The sequence below is a fragment of the Ciconia boyciana genome, chromosome 2 (genome assembly GCF_034638445.1).
Source record: "Ciconia boyciana chromosome 2, ASM3463844v1, whole genome shotgun sequence".
In the NCBI taxonomy this organism is placed as follows: domain Eukaryota; kingdom Metazoa; phylum Chordata; class Aves; order Ciconiiformes; family Ciconiidae; genus Ciconia; species Ciconia boyciana.
In genome coordinates this window covers 48,307,260-48,332,667 of record NC_132935.1, presented here as the reverse complement: position 1 = coordinate 48,332,667, position 25,408 = coordinate 48,307,260, and the positions used below count along the sequence as shown (strand labels likewise).

Sequence of the window (25,408 nt, the reverse complement as noted above, 5' to 3'; positions counted from 1 at the left end):
GTTATGAATTGATTAAACATGGAAGTGAGTACTTGGGGCAAAATAACCTAGATGCTGCCAACCCATCCCAAAGTACTTTTTCTTTCATTGCATACACTCACCAATACTAGCACGGCCTTTGAAAGAAAAGGCTACGCCGTGTGTAGGTGAGGGTATGCACGCACACGTGGGTCACTCCACAGCCCTCTGCCGCTTTTAGCGTGTAGCAAGTTTTAAGCAACCACATCCAACTCCATCAGCTTTCAAATCAGTAATCTACACACAAAAGGAATTGTTGCCACACAGCACAGGCATTTACAACAGACTGAACCTGGGCTGTTCAGAGTCAGCGCAGAAGACATCTGTGGCTTGAGCTGATGAATCCTCAAAAACGCTTTTGATAGTTTCAAGCTATATAGCCCTGGAAGGTAACACAAGAAGGGTCAGACAGCACCCAAGGGCCACAGTGTTCCAACCCCCCCGACAGTGTCTTCAATGCCTTTCAGTTATCACAGAATATGTTTGAGACATGGTCATCAGCACCCCTGGGACACATTCTCCTGCGCAGGTATCTCTGCAGAGGAATGAGAGGCGTTCCTCTTGACAAGCAGCAGCACAGTGAAGTCTAATCCTGCAACATATCAACATGCCCTGTATCTTCCAAATTCAGATCATAAAACGGTATTTTCCAGAGGCTACTAAGGGAGACATTTATCAAGGTAAAGATTACAGTGCTGCCTAAGCCAAAACTAGCAGCAACATTTGTCATCCGCTGGAGGGTATTGGATGATATACATTCACTTTTAGAGTAGAAATTTAGTATTAAGAATATACCTTATTTTTTTATTTAATATAAAATATTTTATATTAACAATATAAAACTAGTTCAGACAGAAAGCTGGTAAGACCTTCCTGTAAGTATCAGGTGTGAATTGTGTACCTGAGGAAAGCAAGGACACCAAAGCAATGTCCATCTGTTGTGATGGTTTACCTGGGACTCTTGCGAAGTCCACTCTCACACGCCAAGGCAGGGCACTATCAGGACAGTAATTCTGATCTGCTTTCCATTTTATATGCACATGAAGACCTCTTTTGTTTTAGGAGCCAGAAACACATTAGCCATTTGGTTTTAATTACATGAAAATTGAACTCGATGCTACATTAAATTTAGCTTTTACTCTAAAGAGAAGCAGACTGGAAAAAGTATTCAAGAGGGAATGGTTAGACTAACAGCTGTCATATATGACTGTTCTTTGACAGCAACAGCAAAAATTAACCATGTCAGCCATCCCCAACAGAAACAACCAGGGTAGCAGTTTCCCAGTAGGGAAAGGACCATCGGCAGGACTGCAGAACTGCAGAACTCAGGTTCTGTTAATGAGATTTCACTTAAATGTAAAATACAGCATTTTTCTTCTTTAATAAGGCTTTATTGTATTTAGGTTTAAATAGGTGTATCAAAACCTGATTTAGCAAGTAGCAAAATAAGATTTACTTTATACTTGTATTTATATATGTGAGTGATGACTTTGCGGTACTTAAACCCATAATCTCAGGAGAATAACATCAGTTTCAACTTCCCTTCCTGCTCAACTGTTGCAATCAAAATCACGCTGCAATTTGCTACATTAAAATTTTGCTAGGGATTAAAAAAAAAAGTTATTCCATTATAGCCAAAACAAACCTGGAAAATCATTTTAATTAACTCTTATGTTTTATCTCCAAGGGTCATTCTGGTAGGCAGCACAAGCAGTAATGTCAGCTGTGTGTTCATAGTACATGTTTCACTTGACAGAATTTTAAAGTTACAGCATGCAAAAAGTCAGTCCTATAATAAAAGAATTTATACAGCAATACAGCTTAAACATTTGCCTAGGAGGACATAAATTCCCTCCTCTAAAAACAAAAATTAATGGCTGAGCCCCATATACACATTCTGCCAGCTGTTCTAGTTGCACTTTCTGCAAAGACGGAAAGTTCTCGCATGCAAACAGGGGGTCGTGCCAGCCAGCTCATACCGCAGCCACCACCTGACAGCACGTCCTTTCGGTAGCAGCACGTCCTCCTTAGAAAGGTAATGATTCTGGAGCACTCCCACCTCCCAGCCTTCCCAGAGCTCACTGCAGAGCAGATGCCCCAGCTAGCTCCAGAGCTAGCAGCATAACTGCTGGGCAGGGTACTGGCCTGACACAAGTCGTCTTAGGCAGCTATGTTAAACTTCCCCTCTTCAATGCAGGGTTCTGGATCCCAAAAGCAGTGATGCCATGAGGCACTGCACAATGCAGCGCTGAAAGTGCACTCAGTGTTAGCTTATAGATTTCTGTATGGTACTCCACAGCAGCATAAATTTACCTTTCGGGTATCGAAGATGTTTCTAAATGCATTTAGATGCTGCCCCCCAAGCACCAGATTGCAGTGCTTTGCTAACTAAACCTTCACATGCTTAGACATCTCTCCTTTCTTGTAGGCAAGCCCATCAGACATGCTCTGGTACTGCAAGTTAGTACTGACCATTTTTGTGAAGTTCCTTTGGCAGCATCGGAGCCCATCATATATCCAGTAAGTGCCCTCACTACATGGCAGTTTCTGAACCTCCCTGTATTTTCATCTCATTAATGAGGGGTGTATGGCAGGGAACTTTCTGGAGATTGTTTGACAGCAAAACATGTTCTGCCAGCTAAACACACACTTTTCCTGCATTAACACAAGCCAGAAAGAAAAACACATGGATACTTTTGCAATATCTTAGGGGACAGATTTTGATTCTGCTGGTACCTGTGTAAATTTAAGCTATGAATGAATGGAAGTATGAGGAGTCAGGAAACCCTGCTTAGCAGATCTTTGTTAATTCCTTTAAAAATTAAGAGCTAAGCTTTAGTAAACTCCTTAAGATCCAATCTTCTTTCATGCCAATAACCAGTTTATTTTCTGTTCTCCTTCTTCCAGGAATCACAGTGAGGATTTTAAAACGCTCCATTCAGTTTGAAGGAAGTGAAATGTTTATCTGGCCACAGCACTGAAGCTCATACAGCCAGGAGGTGTAAAAAAAAAAAAAAAAAAAAAAAAAAAAAACCCAAAAAACCCCAAAACCACCAACCAAAACAAAACAGAAAACCCCTCGATGTTACTAAGCACTAGAAATTGTTTATACTAAGAAAGTTTTAATTCAGAGAGTTTTAAAGCCATGTATATTATGACACTATATGCCATCACACCAAAGCTTTTAAACATGTCTTAAAAAAATTAACCTTCCAGAAGTGAACTCCAAGGAGAAACAGTACCTAAGGTGGCAACCGGTGTAAGTTTCATCACTGAAATAGGGTGCATCACTGCAGTTGCAGCACTGGCATGACTGAAACAAAAAATTTCAGTCAGCTCTCATACAACTCAGCACACCCTCATTGCACCAACATTTTAAAGGAGACCATAAGAGAGCTGAGTAGATTACTCAACTGACAATTGGCTATACAGAAGACCAAGTAAAACACTAAGCCCACATCTTTGCTTTGTAGCCACAGCTCTTTCAGTTCACACTTTCTAGCTTTTAAAATTTTTGTACCTACTGCAGTAAGATAAGCACTTCCCACTCATATAGTATTGTTCTATTCAGATTGTGAATAAGGACATTAAGCAGCAGGAAACAGTATTAAAAATAATTTCCTAGGAAAGTAAAAATAATTTCCTAGGAAAGTAAAAATAATTTGAAATCGTAAAATAAATATGGATTAGTTGCATCATATCTACTTGGAACAACAGTATTACTGCATCATCCAAAAAGGCAGACAGTGACAAGGAAGTACCGAGGAGCATTAGTGTAAAACTGCAGTATTATTACAAAAGGTCCCTGGCTTTTAACATGGAAGTATTAAAAAAATCCCCGCCAGCTTGAGTATGCAATGAAGTGTAAAACCCATTCCATCTTTGACCGAACATTTCAAGGCATTTTCAAACTTTCACACTTTCGTCACCACGTTCACAGATGAGGAACGCTGGCAATTCATTATACTCAAATTGAAACTGATTCTTCTCTGTAAGCTACATGTTCTGTCAATGTGCTGCCCAATGAAATACATCTATTTAGCAGCCCTGGGAGTAAGTCAGTATCTCTTGCACTCTGTAACATTATTAAAAAGTTAAATCACAGACATCAACATCAGGGGCTTAGCTTCACTCTGTCAAATAAAGTGATCAGTGTTAAGTGGTAGGCAATTCATTCTCTTTGAATTTGTATTTCAGGTCAACAATAGCTTTACCTGCATAATGTACAGGGATTTCTATCTTTGGCCCTATGACGTAGTGACCCTCCTCCAGACTGTGAGCTGTAATTGTTGTCCACTGCCGACATGAATGAATCAGAAGATAATCGCTCTCTCGAAGGCCTTCTACAGTTTCTCCTGCAAAACAGATGTAGGTTTTTTAAAAAAATAAAATTAAAAAAAATCACACTTATTGCATGAAAAATTAGGAAAACTTTATCATAAGCAGTTCATTCTTATTACTGTTTATTTTTTCAGACATTTTGATATTTAAAAATCCAATTAAGTAAGTTTCAATGCTAAACAGCATTCATTTTACAATGTAAGGACTTTACCTTACAGAAAACAAACTTAATCCAAAACAACTCAGTGCCTGTGCCTGAAAACAATACCACAGAGGTGTAATCCAGATTACTCAGCAGTGGCTCTGAGGCTCCTTTTTCAGCTTTCTGCATAAGCAGGCTTTTCATATCTCTATTTATGTCTTCCTATCTCACTTCATACAACTACTTGAGAGCTCTTTTAATTTTTAAATAAAGGAAATAAGTACATTTTCATATGTTGAAAGATCAGCGTCACACTACCCTACAGCCACCTGAAGCCAGATCTTGTTCATCAGTATGAAGTAATTGGGTATCACACTTGCAGATACAAAGATTTGAGCTTTGTCATTCTATCCCTTTGCAAGTTACTGCTTAATTAGCCATTCCTATATCTGTAAATTTAATCCTGCCGCTTAAGGGGGGGGAAGATGTTAACACACACCGAAGTCCGCTCTCAGAGAGAAATTCAACCAGAAGCCTCCCCAGATGATGTCCAGCTCTTCTTTGCAATGCCCTCTCTTGTACTGTGGTGTCTGCCAAACCCATCCCAAACACAGCCAGAGATCCAGCTCTCCTTTCTTCCCCTGTCCCTCCCAAGTCCTCTGCATTTCCATCAAGCACCCTCCCCTCCTCCAGCAGCTGCGGTGCCTGATCAGGACAAGAGTGCTTTGCTTGGCTTTCCAGCAATTGCAAGAGCCACATGGAGCACTAGACTACTCAAAGTGCCAGCTACACATCCCAAGCATGATATATTAACAAAGTCTCATAGAGCAGGGCATATCACAGCAGACTGCTCTTGCATACCTGCAGTCCTGCTTGGTACACTTCTCTATTAAATACACAGAAAACAGCCTTTCTCAAGGTGCCTTTAAAGCAGCCACATGAACTTTCAGGAACACTTAGCAGACACTAAACATGGGCCAAGAATAATGAAGCTTTAAATTTCATTTTCCCTCTCTCCCACCAGCCCTCTGGAGTTACAGCCAAAAATAAAGCAAGTAGTTTAGACCTAGAATCAAGTTTGGAAAAAACCCATCCCCTTCAGCTACTACTACAAACTGCACTTTCTCTTCACTGTCCTCTGATATTCTGAAGTCAGTGGAAGAATAAGACTTTCCTCAGCCTGGGGCAGCAGACATTTCACCTGTTCAATCCCTGCAGAGGAGAGATACTTCCCATTGAGGATTTTTTGCCCACACCATGCAATCTTTTCCACCGTAGGCAATGGCTACTACACACCCCATTCCTGCCTGATTTCATGCTCCCATTCTATCAGAAAGTGCCCTCCTACACGATTCAAAACGCAGCAACTGGTGCATGTGAGAACTGTTAGATTTTAAATCAGAAGAGACCATTACGACCATCTGCTCTGACACTCTCCAGCCACAGGATTCTGCTCATTTCCTCCAGAAACTTGGGTTTGGCTAAACAAGGGAGAGACCCCTCCCAACCTGCCTGCGGAGTCCAAGAGATGGACTTCCCTGGGTCTGCTGTCCCACGGCCTGTTAAACCTTAAAAAATGTTTCTGCTTTGCACATTTGGGGCTTTAACTTACAACTGTGGATAAACTGCTGTAATGGGGCTGTAGAGGGGGAACAAAAAAAGAAAAAAAAAAGGTATACAGAGCTCCTTAGTACTGGTTATTCTTACTCCTGTGAAGGTATCATTTCCAGGTTTCCTTCTTTTCCACAGCACAGAAAGTAACTTCCAGGTAAGAAGGACATTTCAGGAACTGGTTTTCAAGTGCTCCTTGGATCACGGCCCTTGGCAACCCAGCCAGGCAGACAGGCTGCTCAGTACCAGTTCCTGCTCCCTGGGAAGCAGCACCCCTCTGCCCACAGCGTGCTGGGAGAAAGGACCTCCGAAAGCCTAGGGGAGAGTGGCAAAACTGCCATGCAGCACTGGAGCACGCTTCGGTCCCATCCATATCTTGAAGGAAATTCAGATGTATTTGCTAGAGGAGTCGTGCACCTGCTAAATTTTACCAAATCATCTGACTGTAAGCATCTCCTGTTCTCTGCTCACAGGGCAACTCCTAATACATATAAAAATTATCTTCAGCTTGCTGCAGCTAAGGGTTACAATTTTGGGGGAAAACAATAATAATAATAATAATAAAAAATGATATTATTTGAAACTCATGTTTCAGTTCAGAGAGTTGTACTCATGCTTTCTATAATCCATGGCAACAAGTAATTATTCCATCCCACAACAAAATAAAACCAATGACACCTAAGGGAAGAACTAGTATTTTACTAGTTTCACTGACAGTGGTAAACAAATTTTGAAGAAAATACAAAGCATCTCTGGTATGCTTTTCCCCGCCTTACAATTTGTAATTATAATTTCAGAACGTTACCTAAAGGAAGGCTGTATTCTACATCCAGGATTGCAGGGAAATAATTACAGTATGGGTCACCCTCGAAGAGTCTGAGAAAGCTATTCTCAGGAAAATAAAGACACCCATGATGAAAAGGTGCTTCCAGTCATAGCTCACATGCCACGATCTGTTTAAGTGGTTACACTAAAACTGGGTGGGACAGGTGAGTGTAAAAAGAGATTACTAAGGCAGGCCCAACAGTGGCTACGTAATTAAAAAATACAGCTACTTCCATCTGCAGACTTAAACAGAACTTTGGAAACCACAATTCTTGTTACATCAATTATTTGCTCCAACCAATTACATCGGAAACGAATTTCGTGCTTCGCCACGGAGTTTGAGGCAAGGAGAGGTGGTGGAGCAGATGCAACAGGGAGATCACGGTCCCTCCGGCTCCCTCACAACAGGCAGGTCTGTCCATACCAACCCTGACCCTTCCTAACCGTGGGCAAACCAGATCCCTGAGGCTACTTTATAGGGAGAGGCTCCTTGTCACCAAAAGAGACTGCAAAAACACCTGGCTAATGATGGCCTCCATGCTATGGGGAGAAAATACAAGGAGTCGTCAAACATGACCGAGGACAACAACACGTGGCCATACATACTCTCTTCTTTCTTCCATTTTCCTCTAGTCTGTCTCCCCACGTAAGACTGGCTCACTGTCTCCTGGAGAGGAGGACACTTCAGGCAGGAGACACCTCTGACCCTAGCTACAAGACTCGGCTCCTGGCCCAAGCACAGCCCAGACTTAGCCCTTTAAGCTTTTCTCAGCCAACTGTACCTTGCAAAACAGCCACACATATCCAATCTGATTTTTCCCCTCCGTCTCAGTAATGCAAGTTATGCAAGCCTTTCATTAATCACATTTTAACTATGTGGGAGAGAACTCGGCAGTCCTCACATCCACAAACTATGCAACTCGGTTCTCACCTATTCAACATACTCCCACACTCCTGCTTACACAAAAATCAGACGCCATGAGAAAACAGAGAACACAGGCCACTCATCTTTAGTAACAGTTTTGTCTCTTATGATCAAATATGGATTAGCTCTATCTTCTCACCCTCTCCTCCCCACCCCACATGCCTGCAATGTAATTAAACCACTACAAAGCATCTACAGGCAAATACTTGCGTTGTTTTTTTCCCCCAAATGAAAGTCAGAGAAGCAATGAACTATCACATGCAACTCCCCACCCTTCCCCAAGTTGCCTACCTCTTTCCAAAATATGAGTCAAGTTTATTCATAATAATGCCCGAGACTAAGAAACCCATGATTCGCTAACAGCGCCTAAACCCTAAATAAAGCGTTAACGCCCATCCTTGCCTGACAATAAAAGCCTCACACCTCTGAACTGTGAAGTTAGCTGGTATGTTCCTACACAAGCTGTCCTCCTATAAGCGCTCTGACCGCATACAGTACTTGGGCTACTTCCCCATGCATCACCAAAGCAGCACTGCAACAGCTATTCATGTGTTCATTGTAAATAAGGTGTATTACAATTTTTTAACTACATGATCCACTTCCATACAATTCCTAAAACCTACAAATATTGCAAAGGCCACTATTGTTCAAGGGCAATTGCAGGGGGAACACTGACCCCAAAAGAAAAATTGTTCACATGTTGATACAGTTTAAAAAAAAAAAAAAAGGTAATTGCTTAATCAAGATTCCCATGCTTATTAAGCACCACCTACATTAAATGCCAATACTTCTTTAATAATTCTTTCCGGTTCCAAAACTGGATCACCCACATTTGCCAAATCTTGTCTCTGTCATTGTAAACACTCCAATCTCAAATTAACAGTTAAAAACTGTAGCACGACTGGGAGCAGGATACTTCAATTTACAAGTTCGAAGATGAATCTCTGTTCTCACGTGCAGCTTTTCAGAACCAGATGAAAAAAAACAGTAGTTGGCTATGCACAGGGATTGAGTTTATAAATGGCAATGCTGCAGCACAGAAGGAAGCTCATTTCTTTCTTTTCAAATAAGCACTGACCTCCCTACAGGCTGTTGCCACCACTTACTTTCTAAAGATGCATACTTTTATTTGGTTTAGCATTTCACAATTTCCAAATGCCTGGAGTAAAGCCTCAGGAGTAGAACTGAAGACCACTCCAGTTTTGAAGGTTCTGAGCACTCCCACCTCCTTCTGGATCAACAGTTAAAGCTTGGCCTGTTATGGTCCATAAATGAAAATTCATGCAGGTTCCACGTATTCTGGGTTGCCAAAGACAGCAATGACTTTTCAACACCAACCACTAAAGAAAAGTCACGAAACAAATGAAAAAAATAAAAACCAAAACAAAATCAACAAAACCCCAACTTTTAAGGTTCTCCTCCTTGTATTGAGAAAGTAACATTCAAGTCACTGCAAAATGTGCAGACCAACATGACTCATTCACTCACAGAAACTACACTGCTAAAAATAAGCAGCGATCTACAGGAATATAAACGCTTTATAATGCCACACACTTTGTCATCTTGGCTACGAGTTTGCATCACCGCCTTAAAGCATAAGCTTTGCGTCTGGAGACATTAAAATAGTAGGTAACAAGCAATTCAGAGAAAGAGAAGTCGCATGCAAGGTTCCAGCAACGTAACAGATACCATTTACACATGCCAGATGAACTAGATACCATCTCCTCCTGCCAGGAAGATGGTTATGGAGACATTCCTCTCATCTCATTCATCACAGAAGACTGTAAAGTGAGCTTAATGCTGTCCCTTGCACATCAGTTCAAGCATGCAGAATTTGCTCTTCCTGGAACAAAAAGGCTTACAGAAAAGAGCTAGAAGCTCACAAGAAACTTAAGATGGCTTTTGTGAAATAGCTGGTGAAGTAGGTGCCTGCGAAACCCCAGGGAAAACTCATCAAGACTTTGGGCCATGTGTTTTCATTAAGCCTGAACACCATCTGCATGCAGGTAACAGATGCCATACAATTAAGTGCATCACCCAGCCTGCCTTGGTCAGTTAAGTAGGTGGTGAGTTTAATTATTCCACCTAATGTTCCACAATCACATAACATATCATTACACAGGAAAATCTCAGCAACATTAAAAATCATTTCAGTGGGTGCTCAGCCAAGGTACCTACAAAGCCACACAAATGAGTAACTTCAACTTTATCCCCACTCTAGCTTGCACTAACATTTGCTAGGAATGAAGGGTTAATTTGTGGAACAGCAAAAAAGTGGCTGGCTGGTCAGGTGAGCACGTCTGCTGTGAAATAGCTAAGAAGAACTGTCAGCATGTGGCTAGTGTTACAAGGGAAGACTAGCAACCAAGGTTTATTTTGCAACAACTGGAAGCTAAGAGAAAGCAGAATGATTAGAAGCCAGAAAAAAGAGAGAAGTGAGGTTCTTACTTATTTATCATGCTATCATTGCACTGAGGAGCCTTACTTACACAGTATCTGCTTCACTGGACTTTCCCTGGCTGAGGACCCAGCAAGCCGTGCATTAAGATACACCTTAGCATTATCCTACAGCATCATGAAAAACAAAGCACAGCCCCAGCCAGTATGAAATTAAGTTATAACCTATTGTTAAAAAAAACAGAAGACAGTATTATGGACTTCATGGCTCTGTGCAAAGAGATGTTTCAGGTCAGCGGGAGGTCACGCTGCTAGCACAAATATAAATGCCAGTGCTGCTTTTCCACTCCAAAAGAAGGAATCTACAACACTGTACACTAGTCAACTAGTGAAAGCTGTCTGGTTTTTGGAAAGGCCAACTTGTGTTCTGCAAACATTTGCTAGTCACGTAGCTCCCACAGAGGTAACACCTTAAGATGAATTCCGTTTCAACTTATTGGAGGATTCACAGCACGTAAAAGCTGAAGCCAAGGCCTCCTCTCAGCACAGAAGCTGAGGGTTCCCCATCTAAAAGTGGGGAGCCCAGGGCCTAGCACTGATGGGACAGCATACCTGAAGAGACCACACACAGGTCAGGAACACTCGGTTGTGCACAGCGAGCACCTACGAACTGCGGGCATTGCGCACGCTAACTTCAGCCTCCTTGGCAATGAGGGTCTGTGAGCATCACAGGTACCTGCGGCCTTTCCAAGGTAGGCTTTATGGTATCTCCAGGTGTTAAAAACCAGGCTGGGTACCACAGCATCCTTCTGCCTTTAAAAAAAAAAATTTAAAATCAGTCATAACTCAGGGCCATTCTCATCTGGGAATCTGTTTCCTTTCACTGGTGGGCTCGCCCTTTACACAGTCTTCAAACAGCTCCCAGCGCTTTGGTTCTTGTTCAGCCAGTTGGCTGTTTGGGCTTCTGATCTCTTGAAATACAAGACAACAAAAAACAAGGCGTAGCCGTCCACAGAAAACCAGCAGACGGCAACTCCTTGCTCCACACAAAACAAGTAAGCCAAAAAAGATCAAGGTGTACGTCAGGCTGCATCACAAAGATTTTTCACTGTTAACTTCAGTTTGGTCTCATTTGACGCAGGGACACACGGAAGCATCACTAGCGTTGAAGAAACATGGCACTGAATATGTTGCTTTTATGTTAGTAAGAGCACAAGTTCTTTGAAAAACATACACAAAAAACCCCCAAACTGTTGGCATGGGCAAAACTGGAAGAGAACTCCAAGTAGTCAATTTTCCAATATCTTTGAGGCTTAGCATCTATTTTTATTGGAGTCTGAATTCAAAGAGCAGTATGAATTCTTTCACTTAGGGGACAAGACTGCGCTCCTAAATAACCCTCTCTGGTTTTAATACATGCAATGGAGGAGAAACAAAAGAAATGAGTATGCGACAACTCAGTAGAAGACAAACCTACTATATTCTGTTTGTTAATCAAATACCTGCAGTGCTGTCATACATGACCATCTGACAGCAGTTGTCATCAAGGGGAGGAAAGAAACAAGCGAGCAAATGCCCTTTTCCCTTTAAAAGCACGGACTTCATGGAAAGTCATTGAATGGTTTTGCTGTTTCAGGCAGACTGAAACTGCAACAGTGCACGGGACAGCTTCCATCTGACTTCCCATCTACCACAACGCCATCAACATCGGATCCTTCACCTCCAGCACTCAGTCGTATTACCACAGCAATATTCGCTGGCAGAACAGGCGCCTCTTCTCCTACAGATCATTTCACTAATACTTAAAGCTTTCTTCTTTTATAATGCTGAGTTTGGAATTTACATTTTGGGGGAAGAAACACAAAGTTCTTGTTAAGTCTGAATATTCAAATTAGGACAATTAATTTTATTTTATTATTATTTAGCAGGTCATGCAACCTCTCCTCATGAGAAATAACTTCTATCTGAACTCTGAGGGACGGTGGAGGAAGTCAAACCTTTTGTTTTCTGCATGCTGCATCATACTCCAGAGTATCTGTTGAGTATTTATCTACAGAGACATACCTCAATGAATGTCAAAGACTAATAAATATTAAATTAGGGTGGTTTGCTTGCTTAAGCTTTGGCACTGTACTTGGTTACTGAGTCAAATCTCAATGAGCTGTTCAGCCTGCCAGTTTCTGCTATTTCTTCCGCAAAAATAAAACTTGCACTGGTCTGTGCTGTAGGTCAAAGGAAAAATTTCATTAGGAGGAAGACAACATCTGAATTTTCCAGTTTGAAGTAGCAACAGGAATTTGTATAGAAAAAATGTACATCCTTATAACGTTCCTTAACAAAGGAAGGAAAGAAAACCCCAGAAATATTTTGTTAAATGAAGAACCCCACTTGTAGCAACTTTAATGAACACTGGATCTACAAGGATTGAAAGTTTTATGGGTTTTTTTTTTTTTCCCCCTCTATGACTGAACAGATGCTTGGAAGAGTTACTCTTGCATAAAATGCCTAATGGGAGAGAAGTAAAAAGAGCATGTAATTGTAGAAAACACTATTACTACTGAAGAAAAATCTGCTTTGAAGGCCTCTCCATGTTATCAGTCTCACTTCGTCATTCCATACAGACACAAAAAAAGGTTGATTAAAAAAAAATTATCTAGCCAATCAGACAAACTTCCCTGTTTAAAGAAAAGCAAAACAATTTGCATGGGGGTGTATCATGCAAAGTCTAAATACAGACTGCCAGTGAGCTAAAAGGGTAAATATTGTAATTTATAGGAGCAAATATTGTAGTTTCTAGAAGCAAGATGGGAAAGAAAAAAAAACAAACCACACAACCAAAACAAACCGAGCCCACGTTAAAATTTAAACATCTCAGGGCTATAAAACGTAGTGTACTAAATTTTTAATTTAAAGTGGGCAGATTCATTACGAAAGCCTGACAGTGGTCTCATCTGACTGTCTGTGTCTGAACACAGTGGAAAAGATGAAAGCAGAAGGCTCTATCCCTAGCTACACAAACCTTTTGAGCGTGCAACACAAAGACCCGGAATAAAAATTTGCAGTTATATCTAGGACTGTTGATAATCAACCTCACTTTTCAGTTTCCCTTCTTCCTTCTCAAACAATTTCCCAAGTAGTTTTAAATACGTGCTTCCATTTCATTGTTCCATTCCTGCAGCACATTCATTTGTGTTGGTTCCTATTATCTGGATCAACCAGTATTTCTGTCATGATTCAAACTCCAATCGAACACCCCTCTCCAAAGAAATCCAAAGTAATATTGACTTGACCTTCCATCAACTGCATAGACTCCACATCTTTCAGTGGATGAAAGACTTCCCCTGACAGCGTAAGGATTCATACTCATTTTGATTTTAAGATGACTTATATTCTTTCTTCCTTTGCCAAAAGCAAGAAAAGGGAAAAAGTCGCAACTAAAGCAGGGAATATCAGGCAAAATTAGTTGAAAATCTTGTGTGCTGCCTCTCAAATTAAGATTCAACCAGCTGGTCTTCAGAGTTGCTTTTTACATTACAAAAGAGCTTAAAAAAAAAAAAGTGCTTGCTTTTTTTTAAAAAAAACATTTTTATTTGAGCCACAGGAGAGCCCAGGCATTGAAGCCAGCTCAGGTTGCGCCTCACAAACTCACCAAGAGTTTCGGACCACCCCTTTGGTACTTCATTGCAGAGATCACGTAGGAAACATGATCTCTGCAATTACCAACCACTTGCCTCAGCCTTGGATGGTGGAGGGAGAGACACTGAATCTTCTCGCAGCTTCATGAAGAGCTTGGCAAGATGCATCTACCCAAGAAATAGTTTGTCCAAGGTTAAGCCTCTCCCCACTGTAGACCTTTTTCCTCGAATGAAACACAACTGTTGTTGGCTACAGTTGGCCACGCTGCAAGAATCTTCAGTCGTGTCTGAACAACAGGGCATCCAGTTTGCTTCACTGACCCTACCTGCTTAGTGATGAAGGGGCAACGACAGCATCACCCTCAGACTGCCTAACATCACTACTTGTGGTACTTTGTGCATTGATGTAATCCTTCAGCCTCACAGTACTGTGATCAAACTTTGCTCTGGGAGACCATTAAATATTTCACAGCCAAGAGAAAGGAAATACAGCTTTATTTCTGCAGTTTCCAATCCCTCTGCAAAAGCCTGATACAATCAAATTGCTTCAATCCAGCTGATGCTGAACTCAAGCTATCACCCACTAATACCTCACCAGAGAGCAGAGACTCCCATCCCCCTATTCTTTTTATGCCTGCCAGCAAGAAGACAGATATATTTCTTTAGGATTAGCATTTTGCTATTGGAATGACTGGATATACCAGTACTGTTGCAACAAATCAGCATAAACCATAATCTTGTTACAAGGCTATGGGACAGATTAATCCACTGAAAAATCCAGTTTGTTCCAAGACGAGCTTCTCTCTAGCTGCAAATACACAGAGACAGCACCTCAGCAAGTCTTCAAAAAAACCTGTTTGACCTACTGCAGGGAAGAAGAGCACACATATTTTAAACAAACACTAAGCGGAATTCTGGTGCCACTGCCGCTAATGGTAAATGCTCTGCTGACTTTAGCAATCTCACAGATTGAACCTTGGCATCTTGCTTTCTTTGTGTTCATAAGAAAACTAGTGGAAAAAAAAAAAAAGAGTAACAACACAGATTTCATTGAGCTTTGTTTGTGTTTGTTTCAAGCCTTCAGAACAAACATCCCGGAACAAGAAACCTTACTTTTTATGAACTCAAGCCAAACAAGCCAAAACACATCTTTCAACACAGACTGCTCTCCACCCCCACACAGGGGAAAAAAACCCAACATCTTAACATTTGCATTCCAAAACACAGTAACTTTCTGATGCTATCATAATTATTCTTATTAATGCTGAACATCATCAGATGTAACTGCAGATTTGCTGTATCCTCACGACAGATTTAGCTGTCAGATTGATCCAACAGAACAGTCAATCACCATGGTTACTTACAAACCACCCTAGAAAGTCTTAGCAATTCTTTGAACTACTCCGATACCCTGCAACATGTTGAATGGTGCTGACTATTTATCATGGTATCTTATATTTTAAAGAAAAAAATTTTTTTAAAAAAATCTTAGAATCACTCAATTAATTGAAAACTGAAATTCTTATGGAAGAAAGTTTTCTGGTTTTGAAGTCACCTAAGATCACAAATCTGAAGTGTTAAGAATAAAGAGCAAAGAATGCCAAGTTTAACTATGCTTAAAATGATCACGGGTTAGAAATACTGAGAAGGAGAAAGCTAAATAACTTCTCATTGCATGCAAGAGAGGTGCCAGCCTAGTTTAGTGTTACCATAGAGAGGGAGAGAAAGGACTTTCTATGTCAGTCTCATGTTTAGTTTATTTATTTTCCATTTTGAATTCTCATGGCCAAAGTCAGGGGAAAAAAAAAAGATTTAAAATATTTATTTGTTCTTTGCAATCAAGGCACCAGGTTTGGAAATGAGGAATCCAAAGAGTAGCTTTCGTAAGCAGTCTGATAGGTACGGATAAAGAGAATGACAGCACTACCTGATCAAAAGAAAAACACAGCAGTAATGAGACTTCTGAGCAGCCTGCTGCCATCCAAATCAGCTCCTTTAAATACTTCATTAAGAGAGCCGAGGTTTTCTTTCATTAGAGGCAAGCATTCCTCATGCTAGAGAGCTCCTACTCAGACGCATCTATAAATATTGCGAGGTCCACTGGAGGATACACTTCCAAGTGCCTGTTTAGCATCAGGTGCCTAGTTGGAGAAGCTTAATATTTAGAGGTGGAAGGTCAGCATTTAGCATTGCACTACATGCTTTTACCAGCTTCTTATTTATTTCCAAGCACAGATACAGAATGGTTGCTTTAACTAATAAAACTGAAGGCGGCTGTGCACCTTAGCTGCTGGAGAACTCATCTCTCCCCATGTACAATCATTGGGAGTCTGGTGAGGGAAGTCTGGCTAAAGCTTCCCAGATTCAGGATGCCGATGAAGAAAATTTTAACCCTACCAACCTCATGGATTTAAGACCTAGAATTTGGTTCTAGATTGCCCTGGCAGACAGAAAAGCAGCCTATTCATTCAGACTTTTCTTGGGCACAGCATGAGAGCTGGGGAGCTCTCATTGACAGTTATTTATAATTAGATGATATTTTAAAATAGTATCCAAGTAAACATGCTCAGTCCTCTCATTATATATCCCAAGTCCTAAAGAGACACTATGCCGCTTTGTGTTGCACAGCAGTGATCCCTGTTTGAACTTGGGGCATCTTGGACAAGCTCCCAATTAAAAATAAAGTAGCCCAAATGCAGGAGCTGCTCAAGCATAGTTTTCTTTGGCTTTGAAATAACTCATCATTACACTTCAATTTGCCTCTGATTTTTTTTGCAGCCTGGATTAAGGATGAAATAAAAACAGCTGGAACCAGCAAAAGTTCAGCTCTGCTCTGAAGTCGGGTTGCCACCTGGCTGCTTGCCCAGTGGCCTGGCCCATCTCCCCGTGCCCTCGGAGACTGCGCAGGCACTAATTGATTGTGCACACACGGCACCTGCTTGTCAGGGCTGCCGTTGCCTTTGCATTTTAGCTATGTCCATCCTACCCCTTCTGCTCAACCTGGAAAAATTCAAATATCACTACTAAGAGGGTAATGCTTCTTCAAACACAGCCTGACCGCATACACGCACAGAAATTTTGGATGTTCAACTGTAATTAGACACCTGTTTGGTTTGGCTACATCCTGGTACAGTAAGAGTATCTGAGCAATATGGGAATACTAACAAGAGGAATGCAATCAAAGCTGCACCTAATTCTTTTCTGCTCAAGAACAATCCCAATCCTGAGTGCAATTTATTTCCATTGTTTCAGAGAAATCTACACTTAAACTGTAAGGTATAAAAAGAATGGCTTTGTTTCTAATAAAACATAAGGGATAAGTGAGTAACGTCCCTTTGATAGTATCTCGATCATCTTAACAAGGCACAAAAAGAAAAAATAAAACCCCTCCTGTGAAGAGGAAAGCTTCTACTTTTGTTGAGCAGCATGCAGAGCAGAATGAAAAAAAGCCCGTCATGCCTCACTTTCCCCTTGAGGGCACATTTATCTTTGCCCACAGGCCATTTGGTCTTAAGATATTTTGTTATATATTGACAGGAACCCAAATTATGTTTGACAATGCAACCCATAAAACATGCAACAGAAATTATCTTTTCCTCCAGCTTGCCCTACATTCAGCTGCAGTGGTGTTGCAGCTTTGCTGTTTGTCTACAGCCACATCCTGGGGTTGGTGACTGCAATAACACACACGTGTAACTAGTCCCATTTTGTATTTTCATATGGAACCCTATCATCTCTCTGAGTCACATACGCACCAATGCTTTCTGTATTTTCCTGCTATGAGTATAATGTAGCTTCACATTCAGAGACTAAGACAGAAAAAAAGTCTGACCATAATGAAATCACATAAATGCAACTCTCATAAGGTCTTAGACATTACCCAATGTGTGTGGTTATGGCCCCCTTCAAAGAGGAAAAGGGACATTTTGACCTTTTAATAAATAGAAGCCTGAACAAAACTGTTAAGAACGAAGCAGGAATAATTTAATGTTTTGGAAAACAGCCTTCCAACAAGGATATACACATAAGATTCTCCTTCCAGCTAGTCACATCATACAACAAATGGTCAAGTATTACTATTATTCTTACAAATACATAGCATCTCCACTCTCTTTCTGTAAGCCAAGCAAGCAGTCAGTGCTGGCTGACAAAAGGAAGCATTACACGCAAAGCAGACCAATTCACGTTTGAGTCCTGCCAGCAAAACTCCCTTTACTGAAGTTAAACCAAACAGCACATCAACAGCGAAGTGTAAGACTCCACAGAGGGAGATCCCATGTTATCTGCACCCATATAAATCGCCTCTCTGCAGCGAAGCCCAGAACACCTGTCTCCCTCCAACAGCAATGAGTTGCAGTTCCAATTTCTGGTCTCAATGACCAGAAACTTTCAAGTCTCTAGAAGCATCTGAAATAACTTTCCCTGCTTGCTTTCTCACCTCTGGTAGCACATACACAGCTATCACTCCTGGTACACGCACAACCAAACATCACGCTGCTGTCTGGTCCAAGAAACACCTAGATTTCCTTCAAGTTGAGGGAAAATATGAGGGCACAGAGGGATGGAGAAGCAGAGTTTGCACAAGAGCTGTAAGAAGCTGGAGGACAGGACAAGAACACAACAGCAACGTGCCAGTAATGCTGGAAGAGGTGAAAGGAAGGACTATCCTATCTGAAGGCAAGAAAGGATAACAGAAAAATGGAAGAAGCTCCTTGCACTGCTCCGTTCTGCTACTGCTAGACAGTACTGGGTGTTTTACCTTACAGCGACCTTGGAAACAACTGCAGATAACATGCAACACCTACTGCAAGCCCCCAAGTGCCAGACAGTAGCCTGGGGGATGGACTGAATGGCGCAGACTGGAGCCAAGGGCTCCTTGAATCCAACCATGCCCCAAAGGAACCCACTGAAAGACGCAACAGGAAAGCTGGACAGGAAGAAAAGATCTGTGCACATGTGCCTTTTTTCCCCTCTCTTAGATAAAAGTTTCCTTCATCTTCCCACCCCGATCTTCCCTCTTTCTCCAAAACGGTGAGGTGTCAGGAAGAACAAGTCAGTGCTTGCTTTTAGTGGGGCAAATAAGTAAAATTGCCAGTTGGAACAACAACAACAAAAAGCTGCGAGCAGAAAGACAAACACATGGGAGGGGGTATCCGAGCATTTGTGGATTACTTTGAAATAGTTCCTGGAAGTAATTTAGTAACTGGGTATTTAGACTCTATGACTCTTACAAACCCAGCTGCAAGGCGAGCATGCTGTGTTTCAGTCCGGCAGCCCAGCTCGCTTCAGCGCTCAGCAGCAGCCATGGCAGCACGACCAGGTGGGGGATGCTCGGATAAGGCCAGCAGGCACAATTTTGAAGTGACCGCTTAGAAAACACACGGGGACCTTCTTCCGCTCGTACCCTCAGGTCGGTCTTGGGCACACAGTCTCTCCTTTCAGAACAGAGTGAATAAGAGTTTAGGGTGGTTAATCTCTAGACTCCTTCCAACTAGCCCGTATCCTTCTTGCAGAGGGGAACCATGTCCCCGCGCAGCCTCGCGTCCAACACCTCGCCTTTGGAGGAAGGCACACCCCTGCACTGCACCCTGGCCGGTGGCCAGTGCTCCCTCAGCCGATGGCCGCAGCCCCCCGGCCTCCCCCTGGAAACGTGCCGCCCACCGAGCTACAACCTCACCCACGCCAGGTACACGTTTTGCCATGAAGGCACAGAGACAGCAAGCAGAGCAGCGCGCGGCACGCACTGGCCTGTCGAAGGGGGCTTTTAGTCCCTTACTCAGCTTTTCTTCTCGCTCCCCCAGCTCTGACTGTAAGGAGAAACTTCCTCGCAGCCACCACTTTGCCAGAAAGATTTCCCCTGCTCGTTTCACAAATATGATTGCAGCATGTGGTGTTTTACATAATATTTACATTTGAGTCACTAAGGTTCAGCCCTGGCATGAAGCAATTCCAGTATCAACTTCATCAGGTTGAGCTCTCAGGCATCTTCCAGCCTCCGAGACCATACTTAAATCTTTATCCTTGGTTCTCTTTAAGAGCCCAGCAACACCCTCCCAGGCCAAGGAAACATGCACGAGTCTGGGTACTCCATGATCACAACTTGCACCAGTTGTTCACCAGGAAAGACAAAGCCAACAAACAACAAGGGCACTTTTCAAACAATTTTGCATTTCCTGAAGGTTTGCACCTCCCAGAAGCTCCAAGTCACCTTCCCTGCCACAAGATTTGCTACTTTTCATGGTAAAATCAGCATCCACTCCTCTGCTGAGAGCACACCAGCTCTCACCCAAGCACGCGTATGCTGTGGCCCCTGGCACGGGGCTCCCCAGGCCCCCTGAACCCACAGCTCCAGCAGCTCTCACTGGTCACTTTGGGTCTGCATTGTGGCTTGATCCAGACACTCGGTGTTTGTTTTGCAGGCTCAGGAGCATCTCCCTCCATACAACGGGCTTGGTCTGCGAGTGTCTGTAGGATTTGGCAATTCTTGCTCCCCACCTGCAACCTTTGTAACATCTCTATGCTCATTTCTCCCACTTACAGTCAGCCACTGCAGTAGCTGTGGTGTTAATGCCTTGTATGAGCTAAACGCAGTTACCTCCCCCCCCCCAACAGACACTCCACTGACCTCTTTCTGAAGGCCCAGTTTCTGATCACTCCTTTGCACAAACTGAAAACCAAAGCAAACTGTGGGATGAGGAGGTCAGACTCCAAACCCTCCCCGCCCCCAGGAAGACATTTCAAAGCCCCAGCACGCAGCAACGAGCCTGATGGGGCAATACACCATGCAGCAGCAGTACAGGAGATATGGAGACAGAGCAGCTCTTCTTGCTAATGCAATGCCTCAGCCAAGTGTGCAGGTGCTTTGGCAAAGCTGCGATATTAACAGTTTTATGCTGACGTGCACACCACCACAGAGACTGCAAAGCAGACGTGGCCCCGATCCTCAGCAAAGACACACTCTTCAATCTGCTTATGCACCTCAATTTTACATTTCTGCGCCAGGCCTTCAGATCAGCAGATTTGGCTTACAGGTGAAGGTGCACAAGCTTTTCATACTGTAAATGGTATGAAAATCACAGACGGCAAATGCTACGTAAAACTTGTTCCAAAGGGAAGCACCATTAAAAGCAAAAATTTCAGACTTGAAATATTGCCTGACTGGGTTTTATGAAGGTTGGGTTTGAGTCATATGTAATCCACATTAAGATGATGAATATTTTCCTATAGGGGAGAGACTTAAGCTTCCCTAATCCAACCAACTTGTTACTCCTAATGCCAAAAGGAAATACAGCAACACCCATGCCCTTCGCTGCTGACAAACCACCGCTGGAATGACTGGAACATGCTGTATTTCTTCCCACAACCTCCATCGAATCCTGGAGCACCAGACCACGTTGTCCAATACCCTCCAGCACTTCGTCTTGGCATACTCCCTGGAGTTGCCTTTGCTGGGCTATTACAGGGAGTGCCAATTCACGTAATAACCGAAGCCAGGAACACCTAGTCCCAGAACGGCACTTAAAGCATAAAACAACAAAACCCTTCTTTCCTATGCTAGACTTGTACCATTCCTTACTACCGTATCTTGCAACAGCAGCATATGATTCATCACACCACATTTGTTTTAAGATTAAGGGTTTCACTAACTGTTCAAGACACCTTAATTCCTTTGATTTTATGTATATCTTGTGCCTTATCTGAAAGCTACATGTAATTTAAATGGAGGTAAAAAAAAAAGAGAGAAAAAAGAGCCAAGGCACTAAGCTTCCTCTAGGACTTTATCCATGGATTTAAAGTTATAGCACTTGAATTCCAGTTAAGAAAAGACTAATGGTGTTTCACCTTCTAATACCTGAACTACAGAATTATTCAGGAAGAGTTTGTCCAGGTATGTACACAAAGGCTTCACCTAACAGTCAAAACTTTAGAAATTGAAACGAAGATCTGTAAGTTTCACACCTTGTATGGCAGAAAAGAATATGAACATTTATTAAGTATGTGAGAAATCAGAGCAAGGCAACTATTTTGCATCTTAGCAGCCCTACCACACTACCAAGGGTCCAGTGTAGTGTAAATGGCATACTGGTTAAAAGAACACACAGTACATGCTATTGTACATTAAATCATTGCCAAACATGAAAGCAGCTCAAAGAAATAATGGATTTTTAGGTACAAAATGGGTATGCTGCTGAACTCTATCTGCCTCATTGGAAGCCTCTGCTACTCCTGGGAATAGGTGTTGCCAAGTTACTGGCCTCCATCTCCAGGAGGGCACTATAATCTTCACAGACACCATTCCGTAGCTGCAGATTTTAAATGAATTAAAAGCTTTTGCACTAAAATGTTTCTGGAACACATCTCTGCCAGCAGGAAAAAAGAAAAAAAAAAACAACCAAAACAAAAACCCAGGAGCAGTGGTTAGTGGCAACCTGTCAATTGTTTTTTCATTCAATTGTCTTGATGGAAACAGCAGACCACAAGGCAAAGGAGGAAAGAAGGGGAAGCAAGGAGGAGATGCTTCTGAGATTATACTTTAATGGCAGAACACACAGTAGAAACAGTTGGAGTTTCAAAGCTGCTCAGCATGTAAGGAAGACATCAAGCCATGTGGATACAGTATATCTTGAGGATTTCTGCCTTCGAATCAGACACACTTGTCTGTCTGCCCAGTATATGAGAACTGTCACCTACCACATCACGGTACACAGCCAGCCACACCTAGACTGGGAAATCAGATCACGGCCATTGGCCAGGGTATGAACGTATCCGAAAACTCTTGGTCCACTTGAAAGCTCTGCCCTACCCCCACATGATTCCTTTTAAAGACTTATTCAGTAGCAGAGTACTGCGACACCCTGCACTAGCTTCTCGAAAGAAGGAGGTCATTCAAGACAATTAAAGCACGGATAGCCGCATTCAGACCTTAAAAGAATAAGTCTCTTTGTAGTTTCAAAGTATTGTTCAGCTGCACAGATAACCCGCATTTGCAGAGTGACGCAATATGAAATTTTCATTATGTACACGGCCACGCTGTTCTATTGAGTACGATGTTCTTTGATAAGCTGCGAGGGTGTTCAGTTTCCAGATATTTGGAACTGGAATAAGCCCTACAGTAATGTGCTGCAGGAAACAATAGTGCCCTGAACATGGCTGGGGTAGACGGACGTCACCATGAAAAGTTTTGAAATGGGAGAGAAAAAGAGAACCTGAAATAAAATAAATAAGCAAGTAAATAAAATCTCTTCATCCCCAGGAGCAATAGCAGCACGAACTCACTATTCACCCACTGCTGATATTCACAGGAGTTCACTCAGGGGTAAGAAAGAAGAAGTCACCCTTTAAATTTGTTACCTATTTTATAGATTATTCCTTTCTTTATAGCCACTAATTCTGTCATTTCATCTTACAACAACCACACAGTTACAAGGCATAGCGAAGATCTTCCTTTGGGGTCTCAGTGGCTCATTGCGATCCATGGTCTCCCTTCTAGAAAAGTTCAGCGTGGTTTCCCCACCATGCACACTAGGGAATCACTTCTCTATGAGTTGAGGACAACTGCCACTATGTTTGATCCCAAGAGCATCAGTTTCCATAAAATAATCCTTTTTTTTTTTTAGAGCGTGTATAAATATGTTTATCCCTTGTGAATAAAAAAAAAATCAAAAAAAATCAGAGGACCACATGCCCTCTTAATCCCAGAAACTTTAGTCTTTGCATACAAGCTGTGAATTTCTGTGAAGTCTTCCAGTTCGTACCCAGTCTGTGGGTGAAAACTACTTATTAGCAAAGGCTGCTTTTTAATTGCGGAAACACAGCAACAGCGGCTGGGGGAAAGGGAGTCCTGCTAAGAGGAAGAACGACAGACTCCTGGAGCCCGAAGGGAGCAGTGAGCTTCGGAAGAAAAGCTCGGCTTGAAGGCTCTATGCAAAGCAGTATTTTCCAGATCTTAACCTTGACAGCATTTCTCTTTTACCGTCCAAAATTATCCTTAGAAAAATAATTACCAGAAATTTAAAGCCCTGAGATGATCACGCACATCATCATTTCAGCATTAGCAACGAAATACAGTCACAGCTTCGCTTTTAGCCTTTTCTACCGATGATCTGAAGACAGCCAACCCAAGCCTCACGTGCATCCGTGTTTTCTCAGAGACCAGCGACGCTCACCTTTTGCCCTGTTGCAACAACCACACTCCGATAAGATCTCTTTCTGCTGCGGGTTCCCAGAGCGAAATCTTTTCCCCACTCCACCCACCCACAAGCCTCTCGGTGCCACCGGGGTGGGATTCAGCTGTGACAAGGCAGATCAGGATGGCGGGGGGGGCGAGGACAGAAAAAACACAGCACAAAGCTCGCTCCTCTCTTGCTCTTTTTCATCTGAAACAGCCCACTCAGTGAATTCCATAGCGTGAGATAAAGTCCATTCATTTTCTTCGGTATGGTGTTCAGCACTCTTCTAGCAGTTTTATATTTGAGTTATCCTCCAGAAATATTTAAGGCATTATATATGTTGGGAAAAAAAAAACATAGAAAAAACATTTGCTTCCTCTCAAGAGTGATAGTTTTTTTTTTTGCAGTCTACTACTGTGCAGACAATATTCACCAGCAAAATATTAAAACATATGAACAGATTAAAACAAACAAAACTTGACTTATAACTTAACAGCATCCCAAAGCATAACCTGGAACACAACTAAACAGTCTTAAAATTTCATCTGAAAAAAACAGAAGTTGACGTATTCATGATTTCTAGATGTATAAGGTAGGCACTGTTGCCTAACTACTTCCAACTATATCTTGATGTAACGACAGACTACTTCTTCCCATTCCTCCTTTATCCCATACCATCAAGAAAACCCCTCCCTTCTTAGCAGAGGACCAAGTTTAGTGTGCATAAATATTTCATAACTTCATCTTGTCAAGAAATCAAACTGAACTACTTAAGGGCATTTTTCCAGGAGCTGCACATCCAAACTCAAAGAATAAAACTGCATTCATCATACCCATTCTCTCCCTTCAAACTGAAAGGCCTGAAGGTGAAGCAAGAGTGAAAAACTGGAGATCTTGTGTGGGTATTACCTAAGAACATTATCCATCACATGCCAAACTCCCTAAGAAATGTAGAAATGACATGGTAAGGCTGGCATCTTTCTGAAGAAGATACACCTCCAGCTTTTCAATCTTCTACATCCTGGTCCTCCAGAAGAAACAAATTCTGGCTTTCACAAAACCTCATGATGACTGAAACGACCAACCTAGAAACAACTCACTGCTACAGACAGAAGCCAACCATGAAATCAAAAGCTGACTGAAGACAGACATCTACAGGTGGTTTTATTTCCAACAGCACGAAAGACATGCAGCTTCCACCAATCTGAAGAGGAACTCAGCACCTAAAGAAGAGACGAGGCCATTTCCGTGCAACTGCGCGCACTGACCCGTCAATGTGTATCTGCAGGCTGTACCTGCAGTGGTGCGGAGGAGGCAAGAGCTGCAACCTGATAAAACTCGCACA

The 25,408-nt window shown here is 42.2% G+C and overlaps 1 protein-coding gene across 1 annotated transcript in view; it reads right to left on the bottom strand.

Moving 5' to 3' along the window:
- The window catches only part of GAREM1 (GRB2 associated regulator of MAPK1 subtype 1), a 105,652-nt gene that overhangs the window by 77,502 nt on the left and 2,742 nt on the right, over window positions 1–25,408 (bottom strand). Inside the window, exon 2 of the mRNA XM_072852560.1 lies at window positions 4,233–4,373. Within this exon, the coding sequence (XP_072708661.1) occupies window positions 4,233–4,373 (141 nt within the window). The remainder of the gene's footprint in view (window positions 1–4,232; window positions 4,374–25,408) is intronic.